General features: G+C 42.4%; 1 protein-coding gene across 1 annotated transcript in view; it reads right to left on the bottom strand.

Moving 5' to 3' along the window:
- DISC1 (DISC1 scaffold protein) overlaps window positions 1–19,049 on the bottom strand; it is a 345,826-nt gene that overhangs the window by 295,032 nt on the left and 31,745 nt on the right. Inside the window, 2 exon segments of the mRNA XM_039530205.1 lie at window positions 8,611–8,680; window positions 9,951–10,990. Of these exon segments, the coding sequence (XP_039386139.1) occupies window positions 8,611–8,680; window positions 9,951–10,990 (1,110 nt within the window).

Here is a 19,049-nt window from a genome sequence, read left to right on the forward strand (position 1 = left end):
CTAACAGGGAATACTGTGCTGTGCTGCTAAAAGCACTCTCTAATAGCATACCATGGCATTGTTCAGTGCTGCTGCATAAGAAAGAGTAGCAGCTACTTAATAAGCAACACCTATGAATTCCTTGGACTAGAATCTTCCAAGTACTGACACTACCTGTCAAAGGGTGATTGGTCCTTTAAGGAGAGTTGAGACCATGCTAATAAGGAGAAGAGAACAGACAGACTCTCCTTGACTTCCAGGCAGATGGCCTGCAGAAGTAGATAAATTAAACTTAAGCCCTGTGTGACATTTTGTTCAGGACACCCAGAACTGTAAGCCACTGTGTTATCCCTTTGCCTTAGCAAGAGTGAGTTTTATAGGAGATTAGACTGTGTGTCAGTTCCCGGTCATACCCATCTGTCTCCCCAGCAAACTCCTTGAGACTCTGCCAATCCAAACATTGCCTTGCAGGTAACAATCAATCAGTGAACCCCAGTTTCCAAGATCCCTTGTGGTGTCCAGTCCCTCGCACTGGACACAACGAAAATTATTAAGTCTGTACCTCCAAAGAGACAGTGTACACACGAGCCTGTTAGGTTAGCTGAGGACTCACTTTATATCTCAATATAATAGAACTGAAATGGTTTCTAGTAAAACTAAGAATATGTTTATTAACAAAGAACAGAGATTTATGTGATACTAAGCAAGAGATAAAGAGATAAGTATGGTTACAAACAAAACAAAACACGCTTTTTCTAGTGACTAAACTTAATTCTAGGAAGTTACATCTTTGCCGAAAACAGCTTCTAACTTACAGCAAGTTATCAGCAACTCCTGCCCCTCAAGTCAAGAGAATACAACTTTCACAGGCTCAGAGGGTGCTGTTCCCTACATCTCCTAAGTGATGGATTTTGCTCCCCTTTATATTTTCCAACGTCCACTGTCTGTCTCAAAAGCCAGGAAGACTTCCTGGGGGTGCAGCAGACTCAAACCCACAGTGGGCTCACTAAACTCTCTCCTCTGTTGATTGTTAGCTTAATTGCTTTGTTTACCTCACATATAAATGTACTTTCACTATTTGCCTGTAATCAAGCCAGTCAGACAGGTGAATCCACATTGCTTTGTCTAGAACAGGCCTGATTTATGCACTGCCTCCCAAGCACATTTTAATCACACAAATATAACTGGGGCCCTACAAAATTCACTACCATGAAAAACACATCGTGGACCGTGAAATCTGGTCCTCCCGCCCCGTGAAATCTGGTCTTGTGTGCTTTTACCCTATATAATACAGACTTTATGAGCGAGACCAGCGTTTCTCAAATTGGGGTCCTGACCCAAAAGGGAATTGCAGGGGGGTTGCAAGGTTATTTTAAGGGGGTAGCAGTGTTGCCCCCCATACTTCTGTGCTGTCTTCAGAGCTGGGTGGCCAGAGAACAGCTTTTGGCCGGGCGCCCAACTCTAAAGGCAGCACTCCACCAGCAGCAGTGCAGAAGTAAGGGTATGGTATTGCCACCCTCACTTCTCTGCTGCTGCCTTCAGAGCTGGGCAGCTGGAGCATGGCAGCTGCTGACGGAGGGCCCAGCTCTGCAGGCAGCAGCGCATAAGGGTGGCAATATCATACCATGCCACCCTTGCTGCTGGCAGCGGCTCTGCCTTCAGAGCTGGGATCCCAGCCAGCAACTGCCACTTTCCAACTGCCCAGCCCTGAAGGCAGTGCCGCCACCAGCAGCAGCGCAGAAGTAAAGGTGTAACCCCCCCTACAACAACCTTGCACCCCCCCAACACCTTCTACAATTACACCACCATGAAATTTCAGATTTAAATAGGCGAAATAATGAAATGTATGATTTTTTAAATCCTATGACTGTGAAATTGATCAAAATGGACTGTGGATTTGGTAGGGGCCCTATATATAAAACTTAGACACATCACACAATGATTTTTGGGTCCATCATATGATCAGTTTTCACATGAGACCTTATATGACACCTTTTAGATACATATTACAACAGTGCATTGGGGGTAGTGAGTGTGTCCAGCCTGATACGAGTTACAGTATTGACTGCCCTCTACTAGTTGGCACTGAGGGGCTCTTAGGGAAACACCCTTAACAGAAAAAACTGGAACAACATGGCTGGACAGTCTTCTTTGGTGCACCAGCCAGTGAGAGAACCCACCAGCTTATATTATCAAGCCCTGTTAATTTATAAGCTAAAATAGCTGAAGGCTTCATAGGTTACTATGTAAAAAAATACCTACCGTAATATTTATGCTTGCAGAGGTAGGATAGATTCTGTCATGACATATGTTGTATGTTCTCTACATTCAAGTTGGCACAATGGTTCTGCGAAGAATTGTTCTATTCCGTTATACTACCTGCTTTGGAGAATCCAGACTCCCAACAGAACCTAGTTCTGCAGGGTAAGTCAGCATTTTCCACCAGTTCCAAGCAGGAAGTCTGTGTGTTCTCATTCCTGCATGGATGAGATTCAGTTATTTTTTAAACTATTTGTACATAGTTAATTTTGAAGTAACAACTGGCTACACAAGCTGATGTGGAGCTCAGCAGCAGACTTGACCCTGACACTTCATGTCAGACAGTCTGCCCCCAGCACCTGGTGCTACTGAGGGCAATGAAAATTACTCCAGGAGCTCTTGGGAGCTAAAAAAGGAAAATAAAAGGGTTTTTAAATGTTTAGACATGCAACTGTGCCAAACAAAAAAAGCCTATACTGCTACCCTTGCAAGCCCGACTCCCATAGACACAAAAATGTGCTGCTTTTATTTTTTTCAGCGGCATGTTTAACCTTGGAGCTGTCAAGCACCATCATGAATAATGAGCCATGACAACACTCCAAGCGATCCATGGAGAACAGACCAATTTCTACTATATGCTATGTAAGGCAAAATGCTGTTATCACATTCCCAGGGCATTATACCTGCTTGGAAAAAATACAGTAATGTGGCCATCAAGAGGAGACTGTAAGTAAATACAGAAACAAATGAGACATTTCATTATATTTAACCACATAGATTGTATAGCAGGTAATAAAAGGTGTAATAAATCCTAATATTTTACATTTTATATTTAAAATTAAACAGGGAGCAGGGGTGATCCATCTAACTGAATATGCATTTGACAAAGAAATACCACAGGGGGAAGTATCTGTGTTGGAAATACGTCTGTGTACAAGGGAAAGTACACTATGTAAAAAGGCTTGGCACTACTATATATGTAGCATTGTGCTAGGACCTCTGTTTATTGAAAATAATACTAAAAGATATTCAAATCTACTTTTTCAAATTTGTGGAGAATTGTGGCTGCACAAACATCCATTAAAGCCAAAGTGAGTTTCATGGCTATACCATCATTTCATTGAACATTTAGGGTTTACTGTTAATTTCCACTTTCAAGTATCTTGACATTCACTAGAGGGAATCAAGGGCAAGCACTTTCCTTTTGTATCACCATTAACAATATATGTTTATATAATACTTTTTTTGTCTGGGGTAACGGTAGTAGATAAAAACACAAAGGAGAATAGAGTGCTTTTGAATAGAAAAGTCATTTCACCTCCCAGCAGCATAGATCTCATTCAATTTACATTTTAATTTCCATAATTTGTCAAAAACTATAGTAATTAAAGGGGTGGAGAAGTAGAAAAGAGAGGAGGTGTCAAAAGCAAGATTTTGCAATTATTTGGTCCTTCAGTCTCATTTTAGCATCTTTTTCTATAAAATTCAATTAATTGTGCCTGTTTCCTCAAATAACTTCTGCTCATTTTTTAAATAAAGATTGGCTTTTTTCTGTTCCATATACAATCACTATGTTTTCCTTGGCTGTCACTATACCATCTTATTTATAGAAGAAAAACTGCATGATTCTAAAGCTTAGAGTACAGACCCATAGTCCCAGGCCTTTAGAATTCCTCCTGTACTGTAGAGATTTCCTACCATTGTATTCCTTTTAAAAAAAACAAAAAAAAACCCTTCTTGCAGGATGAGAGGAATTTTAAAGGGTGAGCACCATAAGTTTGAAAATCTGTTGTTTTAGCAATAGTCTATTACTGCAGCTGAAGAGGATTCAATAATCCTAAAAAGAGTGATAACATTTGCAGTTATGCAAACCATAACAATTATGGCAGTAATCAGATTTCATATTTCAGGGTATACGTTGATCACCTGCTCAAATCCTTCATTCTCTCTCTCTCTCTCTCACACACACACACACGCACGCCCATATGGCATTGCACAGCTGACTAACTGCACTACACCGCAGTTTCCTCCTCCTTTGAAAATCCCCAGACTAGATGGACCAGCAGTGGTCTAACCCTATGTGGCAAATATTACAGGCTATTCAATACACTTGAATGGCAGTTCTGATTTTGACTAGAAAAGTCACTACATGCACAAAGAAAACCCCAGATATATTTTTTATTAAATCATAGTATACCTTCAAAGCACTGTATGCATTGTTTCAGTTTTTCTCCCTTTCATACCTATTTACATTTTTACATCACATTTCTAGTAATAGATGTTCAGTATCTCCATCCCTTTCTAACAAAATGCATGAAAAAAACAGATTTCAGACATTTTAGACAGAAATTGGCACTAAATAAATCCATCAGCTCTTTGATAAGTTTTAAAACTTAACTTTTCACCAGGTATGACTTTGCTACTCTCAGTAGGATACAAAGTAGTTTCTAAAAGCAAAACTGAAAGAACACCACCTCACAAAGAGAAAGAGAGGTCACAGTTCTAATTCTTCTTGCTACACCATACATTCTCAGAGTCTTTCCCTTGAGATGAGCAATGTGCATTTCACAAAGAAAAAACTAGAGAAGTCAGCTCAGATGTTAGGAAAATGATAAAAAGTACTCATAAAAATTGGCTGAATATTGCATCAGAAGAGGAACAAAGACCCACAAGAGATAAAGTAGGTCAAGAACTCACAAGTTAGGAAGTGCTAGAATTAAGTATACATACGTATGCATTTTGGTATAGGGTAACATTTAAAAAAAAAAAAACCTAAGTGACTTAGGAGTAAGTTTCATTTTCAAAAGTAATTTAGGCACTGAAAAGCCTATGTCTGATTTAAAGTCAATGAGATTTAGGTTCTTAAGTGTCTAAGTCACTAAGTAACTTTTAAAATGGAATAGGAGCTCTGAGAATTTTACCCACAGACTTCAATTACATGATTACATATTTTTTCCAAAGGCCATTCCCTCATTCATTGCATGGAATGGATAGTAAATGAGGCAATGTTGTGCAGTGAAGGAAACGGTTGTCTGCAGAATCCCTGCCTCATTTGTAAGCCTCAATTGCAACAGAAGTTGGAAAATGGGTAATAAATTAAACAGGTAGAAATGGTGATTTTCTGCAGCTCATAGTTTAGTCAACTCTAGACCCAATTTGATCGGGACATAAAATAGTATCCTCTTTACCAAAGACTATCTCCCTCCCACTTCAAACCCTGAAAATGAAAAATTATTGACAAAATTACCTGACAGTACCCAATGCTTATTACAGCAGAACAAAAGTTCAGCTATAATTAAGGTTCAGACCAGCTTTCTGTTTAAAGCTCAACTCTTCTAAGTACTTTAAAACCTATGTGGTTACTCACTGCCTTGAAATTTGGTGTGTCTCATGGAAGCACAGTGGTCTATTAGTGATACACATTTGGGGCCATTTGACCAAGGGAGTTTTGAGATACAGCACTGGGGGGGGGGGGGGCACAGCTTTTTTTTTTTTTTTTTTTAATTGACAGATTCTGGCAACCTCTTTTTCCTCACAGATAGAGATCAAACCAGGGAGGCCAACGCTCAGGCGTTACTCCAACAGCGTGCATGGCCCTTTGGGGGAAATCAAATTAAATTGTTATTTCAAAATGTTTGTTTCTCCAGTTAGGCACATAACGTATTACACTGAGCATGTATGGACAGAGAAGTTACCAGGACTGTTAGCCTTCAAAGTTTCACACCAGCTGGATACTGAAGGAGATAAGCAATAGTCTTTGGAAGGAACCTGACCCAGTCATTGTCAGTCTGAGTCCCACTTTGGGCAGAATGTTGGAAAAGGCCGGATGCCATATTGCTAAAATCTGTTTCTGTCAGAGGTTGGGGTTTTGTTTTGTTTTGGGGGGGAAGGATTGAATCAAAGTATTTTTGTAAAAGAAATTAGACATGAATGCTTGCTGGCAGAGAAAAAGAGTGAAGGGAAACGGGGGAAAGGGAGTTGGGGCTTCATCAAGGGGAGGGGGATAAATGGGGATGGATGGTAGGGGATGGACATTGGGAAACTGATATGGGGGTGAGTAGCAGGGAATGGGCCTTTCTCCTTACTCCCCATGAGAGCTGGAATCTTGGGGGTGGGAGTTGCCTCTCCAGGGGTGTCTGAGCCCCACTCTGCCCCCATTTGTGCACCAGGATCTTCCCATAACATGTGCAGCCCTCCATTAAGTTGCTGCTTATAATACATGTGTGTAGCAGCACAGAGCAGGAGACAGCAAGAAGCAACTTCTTACATGCTGATGGCTGAATGGGATAGAAAAGGAAGCTGGAAATGTTAGTGAGAGGTGGGGAGGCTACATGTTGCAGGAAATGGTATGGCAGATGTGGTGGGGAACACGCGACAGACACCAATCTTCTCTCACACGCTTAAAGCTAGTGGGACAACTTTGTAATTAAAATGTCATGGTTTTGGGGGACAGACAATGGATGAGATTTCTCTCACCAGCCCTGTTAGCAACTACAAATTAGAAACAGTTCAAAGCAGGACCATTATCCGCATTCCACTACAAGAAAATGTACTGGAGGAGGGAGGAGCACCGAGGAATCACATAGCAACCATGTGCCTAGTGCAAAGACCACTGGACTGGAACTGTTCCTAGCTCTGCCTCTGGCCTGCTGAGCGACATTGGGCAAGTCACTTCACCTCTCTATCTCTTGGTTTCCCATCCGTAAAATGAAGATAATAATGTAAAGTTCCTTGAGATCTAGTAATGAAAAGCACTATAAAAAAGCCAGGTCTTTTGATTATAAACTAGATACAGTAGCATATCAGCTGCAACTCTAGGTGACAACTACAATTGCCTTAACAACCTCTAACTTTGACCAACAATCATGTCTCTTGGTTTTAAAAAAAACAGGAAATGAAATGGCAAAACACATAATTAGTGCAGAGTTAAGGTGGCCTGGTGAAAGCCCACGCCCTTTCAGAACATCAAGTTCAACCAAACTCAAACTTCTGAAATCCAGACAATATAGAGTTATGGTAAACACGCCCGCAACTTTAACTCTGCCCTCTTTGACCAATGCCCCACAATGCCCATAACATGCACTTTCCCACTCTGCCTTTTCACTGTAAAGGACAGGCATTACCTAAACGTCCCCTACACTGAGCCTATTCCCCCAAGAGAACACCATACCTGTAAAATTTAACAACCAGTTCATACCCTTTTACAGCCCCTTCACACTTGTGCACAGGATATCAACTTAACCTACACTTTGCCCTTTCTATCATTAAATCCACAGACTGTTTTAATATCCCAATACTGACAATACCCATGGCATGAAGACCCCAGTGCCCTGCTAATGACCCAACCTACAGAATTCTGTACTGAAACGATGCATGCTGGAGGCTCAAGGTACACAAGCAACTCTTTCCTTTGATAGCACACATAGGGGGACTCGGACTCAGATCTCCTCAGATCACAATCACAGCTCTTCCAACTTATTCCTCCACCATTCAATGCAGCTGTGACTTACCCAGTGAATGCAGCGGGAGTGATGCAGATAATTCCCAGTGACTACTGGCAGCTTCACAGGGCAGAGTTAAGCATTTATTTTAACTCTATTTCCTGATTTTCAAAATTTTGAGTTTTGCTGAACTCTGTTCTGGAAGGGCATAAGCTGTCACTGGGTAACCTGTGTTGAAGTTTTTTTCATTTAATTACACATGCACACATACTCAGATGTATATACAACACATTATACAATATTTATAAAGCACGTAAGTTGACAAGCATTTCTTAAATATAGAGTATTCACCAGCAGCTGTATCTTCTCATAGACAATAACAATGCATACTGCAATCTTAGATTGTTTTACTTGAGATTATTTGATTCAATTTGGTGGATATTCAGCTTGTCCTTCAAGTTGGCACAATTAACATTTATAAGAGCTGGTGTTCCAACTTGTGTTCTAAAGTTGCTGACCTCACTTCTATTTATGGTCTTCACTGCACTGTGGTGACTAATTGTGGTGAACAGAAAATTATCCTTCATCAGCAATCAGTATCCTCCTTGCCCCATTTAAGTCTTTCACTCATTTTTGTATTTTTAAGTCATGCTGTTTAAAGGTATCTGATCCAGATGGTGGATACTTGCCTTGTGAGGTGGCTCAATATAATAAACTGTTGCATTGTTTCTTGTGCTACCTGCTGCTGACCTACTTCTTTCTTTAATTTCTATCCCTCATTGTACTGCATAATAAATAATACAAACCACATGCTCACTGAACTTTTGTCACCATTACCCAATCACAGTAGCGTAGCAATTGTAAAACAAAATTAAAAAGGGAAAGAAAACAGATTGAAACTGGTATGAAAACAATAATGAAAAAGTCTGACCTTTATCATAGTCATCTTCCTCTATTGCTTTTTCTTGAAGCCTCTGAAGCCTTAACATTAAGGATTTTATCTGTATCAATACAAAAACGTAAGTTTAACTACAACAATGGGCACTCGCGAGTGGGTTTGGATGCTTTTTTTTTCCCCCTACAACAGAAGTCTGCTCGGGTCTAATTTTTAAGCCTAACCTGGACCGAAATTAGACCGAAGCCCACCTGACCCCAGGAAGGTTGAGTTGTTTTCCAGATTGACACTGACCTTTTCCCCTGAACCTGAGCCAGTGCTGCCACCGCCTACTTCCTGTGGGGTCAGTGCAGCAGCATCCATTTTTCCCCATTCCTAATGGCCACCACCCTTTGTGTGGTCTGCAGAGAGGTGCTGCAACAACTTTGCTCAGTCGCTCCACAGTGCACACAGCGCAGCAAGGTGGCGACGGCCAGCAGGAGCAGGACACGCAACTGCTGAAGCACCATCCCTACAAGCAGAAGGAGAGCTGACCTGACCCCGAAAGATTTGAGTTGTTTTCCGACCCAACCCTGACGTTTTGATTAAGCTTAATATCATTTTACACTTACAGGCACTTATCCTAAATGAATACTGCCACACTGTTGTTCCACACCTGAAACCAAAGTAATTGTTCTTAGTGAGCACATACGAAAGCTGCAAAAGCAGCATTATTGTGAGCCTGATTTCTGGCCATCTTCAGTCCCACATTTAATCCACGGTACAAAATTAATCTAGCAGGAAGTTGTGAGACTAGGTCAGGCAACGTATGTATTCAAGTGAGTTGACCATACCCCTTGACTTGTAAGCCTTGTTCCAAAATGCCCTTCAGGGTGCTACATAGGGAAGACCTGCAGAGCAATGTCTACATGGATCTAGTTTCTTCAAAACTGGGACAACAATAACCCCCGTGTGGGCCTCTGGTTTCAACTGCACAACCCATGCCAGAATTTGGCCCCTCACACACTAATACCAGTCACTTCATCCATCAACAAAATACAGCCACTTCTGGGAGGAAGTGTCAGCTGTTTAATACAGAAACACCACAGCTTATTATGAAAGGAAATGAAGATTACTGTATTCTGCTGAAATTGCAATTTTAACCATTACAAGACAGATTAAAATTGGTTATTTTAAGAAGGAAATTGGGAAAAGGAAACAGAGTAGTGGTTCTCTCTCATTTCTAACCATGCACTATGCTGCTGTAAATCCATATAAAGAAATGCCTCAAAGCCACAAAAGCCAGACATTTCCTGTCTTCTGCAACAGCCCAGTGATTGATTTGTCTAAAAATCCACAGCACCAAACGAACATGAACAAACAGTGTGATTACCAACCTTTAATGTACTACGGTTCCCAACCAAGCAGTCCAATAGCACCGGTTCATATTTCCTCATCAGGGTGTCCCAGTTGTGATCACTAACAGTAAAGCTACTTTCGTAGCCTGAAGTAACAGAAGAACCAGCAGATGCTGCATCTGAGGAATCTGTGGAACATGAAAATGCTGCATCTGTATCCAAAAGAGATACCATCTCACAATCCTGCAATTTATCTTTCACTATGGTCTCTCTTGCACACTGATAATCCTCACCATGCCTACAAATGCAAGATGAAGCCCCTACGTCTTTATGTGAACTTCTTAGTCTCTCCCCTGGTTCATGTAAATTAACATTTTCTATTTGTCCTGTTGCATTTGTTTCCAGAGTGTGTTCTGTTGCCTTGCCATCTGACTGGCCTTCAGTGTCACTTTTTTCAAAACTTGAGTTCAGTGAGAGCTGTATGAAGCTGAAACTTGAATTAAAGCTATCCCAAGTACTGGATGAGTAAGAAGTGACTTCTTTGTTATATACACAGTTATTATTCACTTCCTTCTGATCCAAAGTGTACATTTTCTTTGGCTCCTTTACTCTAGCACCGTGGATTGTCTCCCACGTTGTCGCTAGTAGATTAGTCTGCCATGTATTTGAACTGCACACAGGTGAGAAGTCTCTTTTACATGTGGCAGCTGCAGGACAAACTGGCAGAATTACATTTTCTGACGGCTGAATCCTGAGATCTGATAGATTTCTGAGGCTTCCTGTCATATTTCCAGCCGTGGTCGATGTTGTTACCACAGTGGTGGTAACTATGGTACTGTTTACAGATGAATTACAATGTAAGAATTCAAAGTCGTTTTTGCAGAGTCTGTGCAGAGAGCAGTTCTTGAAGTCTTCACAATGCTTTCTGCCATGGTCAAGCCCCTTTGGGTTGAATGGCTTGCAGTGAGCAGGAGGCTGAAATTTTATCTGTTGCGGAGCTTGTGGTCTCATGTATCCTGGTCTCTTTGCCAACTTCTTTTTATGATAAGAGACAGGAGGCAGTGAATGATCCTGACCATCTGAAAAAATAAAGAAAATGTCTTTAAAATGTTTGTGAGATTTTTCTAGGCTTAAAATACTGTAGCATCTGAAAATAATTACCTCAGAACATTCAGACAGAACACGGATTCCTTTTTAAACACACAGAAATTGACAATACTGTAGAATGGGTATCTAAAGGGGGAAAGAGCGTTCTGTTATCATTCCGTTGGCCTAGCATCAGCTCTCTGATCTGGGATGATTTGCACATGTGTATGTATGAACAGGCAACTGTGTGCTCAAAATACACATTTGCATGTCTTGTATAGCACTTAGCTCACATTTACAAAAGAACATAAATCTGAATATGGAAAATAAATAAATGCAAAATTGCTGTGCAAGTTACGTACACCTTTTGCTCCCGCTCAGCTACTTAAGTTCACGTGCATATTTTACCAGTATAACTTGGGCATCTATTTTTTTTAATTTTCTCCCTAAAAATTCAAGCAGATATTATTGTGACATTACCCTCCATAATGTTTTATGGAAATATGCTTATGAGTATGAATATGATGCAACTGGAATATGCTTTATGCAAAAGGTCTCCTATAAGGTATCAATACAAAGGTTATAACCTACTGAATATATTCCTCCTATTTGTATGCATGTATCATTCTTGTATCTGAAGCTAGAAATATGAAGTATAACTCTGAGGTCCTATTGTAATTATGCAAAGTGTGGGCCATTAATGGTGGTTTAGAATCTTGATGGCTCCCATTGACTGGACAATTGGTTGTAGATGGTTTATTTACCTGCAAGCCTTCCTGCATACGTGAGAGCCAGCCCGTGGGTAATGAAGAATGGGGTCTCACAGGACATGTGACCATGTCACATGATACTGGAATCCAGCAAATCTGGTACTTTTCCATTTAGAAACAGGGGTGGTGAGCGACAAAAGATTCCTGCCTTGTGCCAAAGCTATAAAAGGGAGTGGAGCAGAACAAAGGGGACTTCCAGTCATGAGAAAACCCCTAGTTTCTACCTAAGATATCTGCTAACAAGGACTGTACCAGAGAAAAGGATTAGGCCCAACTAGGAAGGAGTCTAGTCTGTAAAGAAGCTTATTGGAACATCGCTGAGGGTGAGATTTTACCTGTAAACAGTTTCTTAATGTATTAGGCCAGGGGTGGCCAACCTGTGGCTCCAGAGTCACATGCAGCTCTTCAGAAGTTAATATGCGACTCCATGTATAGGCACCGACTCCAGAGCTAGAGCTACAGGCACCAACTTTCCAATGTGCCAGTAGGTGCTCACTGCTCAACTCCTGACCCGGCCACAGGCCCTGTCTCTAGTCCACCCCCTCCCCTGAGCCTGCCGTGCTCTCCCTCCTCCCCTAAGAGCCTCTTGCACCCCAAGAAACAGCTGACCGGGAGGTGCGGGGAGGGAGGGGGAGGTGGCTGATCGGTGGGGCTGCCAGTGGGTGGGATGCGCTGGGAGTGGAGAGAGCTGATGGGGGGCTGCTGACTTATTACTATGGCTCTTTGGCAATATACATTGGTAAATTATGGCTCCTTCTCAGGCTCAGATTGGCCACCCCTGTATTAGGCTTAGACTTGCATGTTTTTCCTTTTATTTTGCTTGGTAACTTACTTTGTTCTGTCTGTTATTACTTGAAACCACTTAGATCCTACTTTTTATACTTAATAAAATCACTTTTATTTATTAATTAACCCAGAGTAAGTGATTAATACCTGGGGAAGCAAACAGCTATGCATCTCTCTCTATCCATGTTATAGAGGGCGGACAATTTATGGAGTTTGCCCTGTATAAGCTTTATACAGAGTAAAACTGATTTATTTGGGGTTTGGATCCCATTGGGAACTGGGTGTCTGGGTGCTGGAGATAAAGTGAAAACAGCTCTGCAGGTAACCTAAGTCTGCAGCTTTGGGGGCATGGACCAGACCTGAGTCTGTGTTGCAGCAGGCTAGCGTGTCTGGCTCAACAAGGCAGGGTTCTGGAGTCCCAAGCTGGCAGGGAAAACGGGCTCAGAGGTAATTCCAGCACATCAGGCAGCAGTCCCAAGGGGGTCTCTGTGACCAAACCCGTCACAATTCTTACACTGTGGCATGTGTAAATGTTATTCTAAAGTGAAAAAATCCTAAAGTACAACTTTATTTATAGTTAAAAAACGTAGACAATATTGTATGTACCAAAAATATCAAATCAAGTACTTTCCATAATAATAATAATAATAATAATAATAAAGTAACAAAGGCTAATTTTGGAAGACAGATGGTCCTCCACACAGTGCTCAACTGCCATATTGTGTCATTAAGATTATTACTGCAATATATCATTAAGAAGAGATCCCCACAATTCAATGGCACACAGAGTTGAGTTCTAAACCATCTGAGACACAGACACAAATCAAAAACGGAAAACAAAATAATTCTGTTCTCAAATCAGTAGTTTCTGCAAGGAAATTATGCAAATATAAAATGGTCTTATACTAAAAATGAATGAAGTATAGAATCTACCTAATAATTTTGCTTTATAATAACCTATAATAATGTATAGGTTAAGGATTTTTCTTTGCATCCTTAACCTATAAATAGCTTTTCATTTTTAAAAAATCAGGTGCATCAAAGTGGAAAAGAATTTACCATTTGGGGTCTACATTTTTTTTAGATTTTGTGTGTATTCAGTGCTTGTGAGAGGTACAGATGGACTGTGCAAAAATCATACACAGAACAAGCAGTGGCAGTGAACGCTTCCCATCCACTATTTCATTATGTGCTACAACTATAGACTGGAATGGCCTCTCTTCTAGCATACCTTTTCAAAAAGCTCTGTTCGTTGCTTGGGTTATGGTTTTGGGCACAGCACAGCATCGATCTATGTTCCTGGGCAAAAATACACTGATTGACTGAGACACTACCAGTCGGGCGGGTCGGCGGCTCGGAGTTTTCTTCTTATCAACTAATCATCTATAATCAGGACAGAAACCCGGAAAGCGAACTCGACGCCGTACTCTACCACACACCAAAAAGGCAAAAAGGTGGTCAGAGTGGAGCTTGAGCGGACTTGATTCCGCAGCGATCGGGTGAGTAGTAGTAGTAGTGGTACTTCAATCGAGATACGCTTATTCACGACGTGAAACTTGCACCACCAGTTAGGAACCCCGCCTTAGTGTAGACCTGCCCTAATTAACACTGACACCTGACCTTCTCAGATCGCAAGAGCCACTAGAATAAGATGAGCTTTGGCTCTGATTTCTCTTAAGATGCTGAAGATTTCAGATAAAGGATATTTTGGACAGTTTAACAATATAAGTTAGAGAGACCATTCACATCTTAATACAGAGTGTGACGTTCTATACCTTGGGAGAGTGTTCTGTAACCCCCATATTCCTCGTTTTTATACAATGGTGATCTTATATATAAAGCATGCCTTGTAAGGTATCAAGGGAAAGGTTATGATCTGCTGAAAGTCATTTCTCTATCCATATATGTATATCATTAATGCATATGAAGTTATGAGAATTGTGCTGTATGGTTGTCACTAAAACATGCTGTAAGTTGGGCAATCAGCCAGATATTAGCTCCCCAGAGGCAGCAGCAAGGGAAGTAACCAACACCTGGGCGGGGTGTCAAACAATCCAATAACAACCATTGTCCAGCAAGAGAGCTACAATTCAATGACTCACCTGCATGATGCCACACCAAGGGAATTGCTCAGCCTTGCTTAGAGACTCAGCAATGCCCCCAGACATACCTGGACTTCTGTTCCTCAAGCACATGGGACTGAGGTTATAAAACAGAACACAGAAGGCATGTGCTGGGTCTTTCTCCTCCACCCATCTATGCTGCAAGCAACAAGGACATTCTGAAGACTCCAAATGAGGGGACTGGCCCAGATTTCAAGGGTGAAATCTGTGTACTATGAACTGCAATATCCAGTGGGGTAAGAAAAACTGCTTAATCTAGATGTTGCCCAGTCTACTAGGGTTAAGAGTTTAGACTGTGTGCTTATATTTTGTTTTCTTTCGGTAACTAACTGACTTTTTGCCTATCACTTAAAATCTATCTTTTGTAGTCATTAAATTTGTTTTATTGTTTATCTTTACCAGTGAGTTTGTATGAAGTATGCTACAAAATTGCCAAGGTTCTCAAAGGCTGGTGTACATCCACTTTCAGTTGATGAAGTGGTGAACCAATGAATAAATGTATAGTGCTCATCTTGAGCAGTGCAATTCGGTATATTCCAGAGGTACAGTTCTGGGATCTGGGGGGGATTCAGCTGATGCCTTTCTCTGTATGATTCACGAGTGGCTCTGGGAACATTCATGCAATCTAGCTGGGTGTGGGGCTCCACATGCAGTTGTGCTAAGTGATAACACCTGGAGGGGCTTGCTGCTGATCACTAGCAAGACATTGTGAGAGACAACTTAGGCTGGAGAGGGTTAGGGGGCACAGCGGTCCCACGGTGCCAGGCTCCGCCCCAGGGATTCCATCACATTGAGTATTGGCTATTTGGATCTAATCACAATCATGTACATTTCTGTAACCTAACTTATTGCAATACATTTGCATACAAACCATACTGCAAACTTCACCAATCTCCAACTGAAATCTCACATACACTTCACTAGAACACTAATAATTATAAATACATAAATGTGATCAATAAAGCATGAAAGGTATAATAGCTAAAGCTTTCTGGTAGACTTTTCCAAGAGCTTACTCTAGCTTCTAACTGTCCTTCCTGAAATAGTTTAGTTGAAGATCATTTTAATCATTCTGCACACTCTACAAGGTAAATATCTTACCATGGGATTGTTGTTCAACGTCCATATTTCATCTCAGAATACTATAAATTAGATTAACTAACTCAATTTTAGTCATTTCTACATTTTCCTTTGCCCAGTAGAAAGAATCATAGACATCAGCAATGAAAAAGGCAACATGTCATGCAGTGAATCACTTCATCTATTTAGGAAATAGTGAGATGTTCTATTTGCTGTCATCTAGCAAAAAAATGATAAACCTAGTGGAATCTGCTCTGGAAGTAAGATGACAAACTAGTAATGAAGAAAGGTTCTTTAAAATAGAAAACCTTTCCTAAATTCCAAACATTTGATATGGAGATTAATGGACAGTAAAAATCTGTCTCTAGCAAGATAATTCACAATCCAGGAAAAGGTCAGTCAATTCTAAAACTAATTATTTCCTTTAGAAAAAGAGATAAGAAGCCCAAATGTTATCTCTGGGCAAACTGTATTGAAAGTCTGGAAGAAAATATTTTTCACAATAGTTTGTAACATAGATTATTCCAAAGTCTGGGAACAGGCCTTGTCTATACAAAAAAGTTTAACTGGTTTAACTAAAACCAATTTAAAACTGATCTAATTAAACCAGTACAAACCCCAAATGTAGACACTTAAATCTATTTAAATTTTTGACTGAAGCTAAACTAATATAAAGCAAGGTTTAAATGGAGTTAAGTGTGTCAACATTAAGGATTTGTATCAATTTAACTAGATCAAATTTCTAAATCTATTTTAGTTAAACAATTTCCTAATATAGACAAGACTTCAGTTGAAGAGGAAAATCAGCTATAAATATAGATCTGCAGATAAAGCTCACACTATAAGTTTAAGAGTTAGGCCTGGTCTACACAACAAAGTCAGGTCAACATATACTGCCTTGAGTCAACCTCATTGTGCATGTGTCTAAACTTAAATGTATCTCCCACTGAGGCCTTGGCTATACTTGCGAGTTACAATGCAATAAAGGAGCCCTGGGCACACTGGCTCATTACCCGTCCACATTGGAAAGGCACGTAGAGCGCTCTGACTCCACAGCTACAGAACTGCTGGTACTCCACCTTGGTGAGTGGAATAACGTTTGCTGCGCCGCCCCTGGAGGGCCGCGGCACCAGTGTGGATGCCCTAGTCCAATAGTGCGCTCTGATCGGCCTCTAGAAGTGTCCCACAATGCCTGTGCTAGCCACTCTGGTCTTCACTTTGAACTCTACTGCCCTGCCCTCAGGTGACCAACCATCAGACCTGACCTTTAAATTCTCTGGGAATTTGGAAAAATCCCTTCCTGTTTGCTCAGCCAGACGTGGAGTGCTCTCAGCGAGTCTTTCTAGGTGACCATGCCTCCACGCACCAGGCAAGCACCAGAATGGAGCAATGGCGAGGTGCTGGACCTCATCAGTGTTTGGGGGGAGGAAGCTGTCCAGACCCAGCTACACTCCAGCCATAGGAATTACAATACCTTTGGGCAGATTCAAGGGACATGATGGAAAGGGACCATGACCGGGACACACTGCAGTGCAGGATTAAAGAGAAGGAGCTGCGGAATGCCTTCCACAAAGCCCGCGAGGCAAACCGCCACTCTGGTGCTGCCCCCGCAACCTGCCATTTCTACAAAGAGCTGGACATGATACTTGAGGGCGACCCCACCTCCACTCCAGGGACCACAATGGACACTTCAGAGCCCACTGCAACAAGGCAGGAGGAGGAGCAAAGCAGGAGCGAGGGTGTGAGGCAGAGGAAGACACCCCAGAATCCCTAGATGCATGCAGTCAGGAGCTGTTCTCAAGCCAGAGGGAAGGTAGCCAGTCACGGCGGCCAGTGCTTGGGGAAGGACAAACACCAGAGGAGGTTCCCAGTAAGTGGCTTTTGGGAAGGAAGTTATTCAGTGCGGGCTCTTGCGGTGAGGACGGTTAGGGCTGCATGCATGCCTATAAGCGGAATAGGGCGTTGATGTGCTCTCTCACATCGCGGTAATCGGACTCCGTGATCTCTTCAAAGGTCTCAGCCAGAACTTGGGCAATGCGCTTGCGCAGGTCTCCCGGGAGAGCTACTGTGGTCCTTGTCCCAGCCAGGCTAACTTGTCCATGCCACTGTGCCGTGAGGAGTGGGAGGACCACTGCTGCACACAGGCAAGCTGCATATGGGCCAGGGCGGAAGCTGCATTGCAGAAGAAGAACCTCCCTTACTTCCCAGGTCACCCTCAGCAGCGAGATATCTTCCAGGACGAACTCCTGAGGAAAACGGGGACAGTGTTTGGTATAGGGGGCCCCTGCCGCTGTTGGCTCTCCCCAAGGCACAGAAACCCAGAGGACAGTACAGACGTGAAACAATCAGTCACGCTTGACCCTGTGCTTACTCACCATTTTGGGGCTCCTGTGGGTTGTCTCTCCTTGCTTTGGGAAGGGCAAATTATGCTATTGTGTAGACTATGCTTGCCCTCCTTAAGTACGGGGGAATCATTGCTCTGTCTGGTGTGAACAATGCTGCCTCTATTAAGTGTTGCATTTTGCCTTGACAGATGCAACCGAGATCTCAGCTGTCCATGTTATCACCGGCTGAAAGACTCCAAAGAATCAGAAAGAGGCCACGCAGAAGCAAGGAAGACATGTTGCATGAAGTAATGAAGCATTCAAGTAATGAAAATCAAAAAGTGCAGGATGGCCGAAGAGTGTAAGGAAGGTCCACCAGCAGAATGCGGATCACCAGCACCAAAGCATGGAGCGCCTGCTAAGCATCATAGAGCACCAAGTGGACTCGTTGCAATGCAGGCGGAGCACTCCCATGCCCACCCCCGCATCCCCGCTTGTCCCAAAACTTTCCCTTGTGCCCCCATGTCACCTCCAACCCACTTTCCTCAACATCCGCGTTCTTATTGGCAGCAATTCGGCAGCAGGTCCTTCCCTCCGAGAGGGACCGAGGGACCCGCCGCCGAATTGCCGAAGAGCCCGAAGTGCTGCCCCTTCCCCTTGGCCGCCCCAAGCACCTGCTTGCTGAGCTGGTGCCTGGAGCCGGCCCTGCATCTATCGCCCCTCCGCAGTTAAGGAAACCCATTTGTGCAAGGCAAGCCATAATGTCATGCACATTACCCAGAGTCACGGTTCTTCTGAGCAGGATGCGATTAATGGCCCTGCAAACTTGCATCCACATGATTCCAGCTGTCAAGTTCCCTACTCCAAACTGGTTAGCGACCGATCAGTAGCGGTCTGGAGTTGCCAGCTTCCAGATTGCAATAGCCACCCGCTTCTCCACCATCAGGGCAGTTCCCAATCTCATGTCCT

This window comes from Mauremys reevesii, linkage group 3, assembly GCF_016161935.1.
Source record: "Mauremys reevesii isolate NIE-2019 linkage group 3, ASM1616193v1, whole genome shotgun sequence".
NCBI lineage: Eukaryota > Metazoa > Chordata > Testudines > Geoemydidae > Mauremys > Mauremys reevesii.